Below are 3,979 nucleotides of genomic sequence, written 5' to 3' on the forward strand. Positions count from 1 at the left end.
TAATATTGATATGGAAGCTCGTCTGTAGTGACTCCAGAAATAAGAAAATATATTTTTTTTGAAATGATTTTTATTAAGAACATGGAAAAATACATAAAAACACAATCAATCTGGTATAAAAATAAATAATAATAATTAAGAAATTTTGGGTAATAAATGAAAAAGTTAGGCAATTTATATTTGGTTTTCTTTAGTTGTAAGTTGTAACTAATGTTTAACCCTCTAGGCTTTTACTCCTCAAAAACCGGAGTTAAAAAGAATTTTTGGTGCCCAATTTACGTATCACTGCCCTCACCTCTATATAGATACGGAGAGAGAGAGACAGAGTCGATAGGGAGTATTTTTAGAGAAAGAAGACTCGAGAGTGATTGAACTCCGAGTAACAACAAGAAGAAAGGGTTTCTATTATGTGAATCTTGATGTAAAAAACCCTTTTTTCCTTCATGTTATCTCTCGGATTGATTCTGTTATCCGGATCTTGATTGGATTGGATTGGATTGGATTGAATTCGATTCTTCCTCTGTAACCGTGTATGAATCTCCTGCAGATCTGGTTCATCGGTGAGTTTTTTTTACTTAGGGTTTTTGTTCATCTTGTTGCAAACGTATCGTTTACTTTGTTTTCCTTTTCCCCAATGTTTACGTCTTCTAAGCATGTAAACATGTATGTCGTCAGTGATCTTATCTTCGGTTTAGCTGATGACCTGCTTTCGTCTGTTAATGTTGACCTTCTTCGAATTATTAGATCATTTTTCGTGCACACTTCAATTCCGTAACAGTTGTTGTCCATGAATTTTCGCGCTAAGGTTTATTGATTTAGGAACAGTATCAATTTGTAGTTCCAGATCTCGGAAAGTTGACTTATCGCTTTGAATATTTGTTTCAAAAATGCAAACATGAACCTTCGAATGCTAATCTATCTGAATAACACTCATTTCGATTGGCTCTGATCTCGTTATTTGTCATAGTTCTATGAGATCGTATCTCTTCTCTGTCTTCTCTGATCGAATTCTATATCTCTTGTTGATGTTTGTGTACAGATTAGGGGAAACTGCACCTACTTGATTCGATCAAATGGATGGTGTCAAAATGAAACTCAATTTTGCTGTTTAATGATTGTTTACGTTTCACGCTCTGCTAATAGCCTGCAACCAGCTTCAGGATCTGAATCACTTGTGAGAGTGAAGTGGAAGATTTCATCTTCCGCTACCTTCACCCTCACCCTCGCTCCCATCACCCCCTTTCTGCAACTGGTTCATGTCTGGTAACCTAGACAGCCCAGTTCAAACACAAATGGCTCTATCAGTTTTCAAGAGTCCTGTAGGAAGGAATCACCATGGAAACGACACAATGGAAGGAGTGAAACTGAAAACCACAGGTAGAAGACGTATCTTCATTCAAACAGAAAGCGGATGCGTATTAGGAATGGATCTGGATCGAAACGATAACGCACATATGGTCAAAAGAAGGTTACAAATCGCCCTCAATGTCCCAACCGAAGAGAGTTCTTTAACTTTTGGAGATTTAATCTTGAAAAACGACTTAAGCGCCATTCGCAACTATTCCCCTCTTCTCCTAACAAGAAACTTAATCCACCGAAGCTCTTCAAGCCCATGTCTTTCCCCTTCAGGTAGAGACATCCAACAGAGAGACAGATCCGGACCCATTGAAATCCTGGGGCATTCTAGTAATTTCACAAAAACTAAAGAACTCGTGAAGGAGATTGCAATCGCGTTAAACAACGGAATCGACCCGATTCCAGTTCATGGAGGCCTAGGTGGCGCTTATTACTTCAGAAACATCAATGGTGAAAGTGTCGCAATTGTGAAACCAACAGATGAAGAACCATTTGCACCCAATAATCCAAAAGGGTTTGTAGGTAAAGCCCTTGGTCAACCAGGGTTAAAAAGGTCAGTTCGTGTTGGTGAAACCGGTTATCGTGAGGTAGCAGCTTACCTTCTTGATCACAACCACTTTGCTAATGTCCCCCCTACTGCCCTTGTCAAAATCACTCACTCCATCTTCAATGTCAATGATGTAAGCGGGACCCGAGAGAAGAACAAAAAGAAACATTTCAGCAAAATCGCTTCTTTCCAACAATTTATCTCACACGATTACGATGCGAGTGATCACGGGACTTCAAATTTCCCGGTTTCATCCGTGCACCGTATCGGGATTTTAGACATACGAATCTTTAACACGGACCGACACGCGGGGAATCTTTTGGTTCGAATTGGTGGAGGGCAATTTGGTCAAGTTGAATTAATCCCGATTGATCACGGACTCTGTTTACCTGAAAACTTAGAAGATCCGTATTTTGAATGGATTCATTGGCCACAATCTTCGATTCCATTCTCGGAAGATGAACTCGATTACATCGAATCACTCGATCCGTTTCGTGACTCTGAAATATTGAAATCCGAGCTCCCGATGATCCGTGAAGCGTGTCTTCGTGTTCTTATCCTCTCCACTGTTTTCCTAAAAGAAGCCGCTCGATTCGGGCTGTGTTTGGCGGAGATCGGGGAGATGATGAGCCGGGAGTTCCGGCGGGGGGAGGAGGAGCCGAGCGAACTCGAGGCACTGTGCATGGCGGCAAGGCGGGCGGTGGTGGCTGAGCGGGAGAAACACCGGGAACAACAACCCTTTGTCTTATCATCTCCGAAAAGAGAAGTTCAAGTTCAAGAAGATGGGATTGTGTTTGAGATTGATGACATCAGCCCTATTTCTCCGTTTCAATTCGGGTATGGGAGAAACCCGCTTTCGAAACTTGAAGAGGAAGAGGAAGAGGAAGAGGAGGAGGTTGTACTTTGCGCATCGGGAGATGTACATTGTGTGTCGAGGTTGTTGAAGAAGAATTTGAGTTTAGGTGAACATAGGAGTGCGAGTGAGCAAGCTCCGGGGAGTGCTTGTTTTGTGAAGTTGGGGGATATGAAAGAGGAGGAGTGGGGGATATTTTTGGAGAAATTTCAGGAGCTGTTGGGGCCCGCGTTCGGGCAGCGGAAGTCGGGCGTTGTCGGGCAGAGGCTGAGACAGAGGTTGGGGACTTCTTGCCAGTTTTAAGTGAGAGAGGGAGTACTTGTATGAGTTTGACTTTGGATAGTTTGACTGGTGTTGTAGTGAAGGGTTGGGTCTTAGGGTTTAGGTTTTGGTTGGGTTTTTTTGATTTATTTTAGTCCTTGTGGACCTGTTTTATAAATAAATTTGTAGTATATGGAACAAAAAAAAAAAGATAAAAGAATGAGAATGGTAGTGTAAGATTGTAGATATATGAATCTTCTGCCTTTGTTCTTTCATGGTATGGTATGTTATGTTTGGCACAAATAATTTCTTGTTGGTAGTTTGAATCTCAGTTATATCATTAGATCAAATATGACTTGTTGCCTTTGCAATATGTTTCTTTGGTAGCTTTTTTTTATGGTTTTTATTAATTTATTGATCTTGGAAGTTTTAGATTGTTTTGGGGAAAATCTTTTGCTTATGCAACAATGGTTTTTGAAGGACAGGTGGTAAAAGAGTAAAACAAAAGGCGTAGAAGATTTGACAGTGTGTTATTTTGATTGCACGTGGTTGGTTTGATAAAAACCATGAATCAAATGCTTTCTTTATTAAATATCTCTTTTGACCTAATATTCTAAGTATGATATGTTGGTCAGCTGTAAAGAAAACCTAACAGGACTTTTGTGGGTCCATTGTGGCCTCAAAAGCAACACGCAAACAAAAGAATGTTCTTGGTTTATGCTTTATAGGAATATCGTAAAATTACAGGTAAAAATGGGAAAAAAATATCATGGTAAAAAGAACAATAGGTGGGTTTAGGTCCAAACAGTATCGATTGATAAAAGCATGTACCAATGGATTGTGGTTTGTACTTTGTAACATATGGTACTTCACGAAGTTGTTGGTGCAATGCTTTGGTCACCTAGCGAAGCCACTTGGTGTAGTTGTTGAATGTTGTTTATATGTGAAGCTTTAAGAGCAAA

At 40.1% G+C, this 3,979-nt stretch overlaps 1 protein-coding gene across 1 annotated transcript; it reads left to right on the forward strand.

Moving 5' to 3' along the window:
* The first annotated feature begins 318 nt into the window (after nucleotides 1-318).
* LOC145134828 (phosphatidylinositol 4-kinase gamma 7-like) lies at nucleotides 319-3,367 on the forward strand. The gene is made up of 2 exons (XM_079069649.1): nucleotides 319-560; nucleotides 1,040-3,367. Exon 2 carries the CDS (start codon nucleotides 1,257-1,259, stop codon nucleotides 3,057-3,059), a length of 1,803 nt encoding a protein of 600 aa, XP_078925775.1. The 5' UTR covers nucleotides 319-560; nucleotides 1,040-1,256; the 3' UTR covers nucleotides 3,060-3,367.
* Nucleotides 3,368-3,979: the final 612 nt, after the last annotated feature.

This window comes from Lactuca virosa, chromosome 8 (assembly GCF_052849685.1).
Source record: "Lactuca virosa cultivar CGN04683 chromosome 8, Lactuca_virosa_CGN04683_v6, whole genome shotgun sequence".
NCBI lineage: Eukaryota > Viridiplantae > Streptophyta > Magnoliopsida > Asterales > Asteraceae > Lactuca > Lactuca virosa.

Excerpts from the sequence above, each read along its gene's own strand:
- LOC145134828 (XM_079069649.1), top strand. The coding sequence starts at position 1,257 with ATGTCTGGTAACCTAGACAGCCCAGTTCAAACACAAATGGCTCTATCA.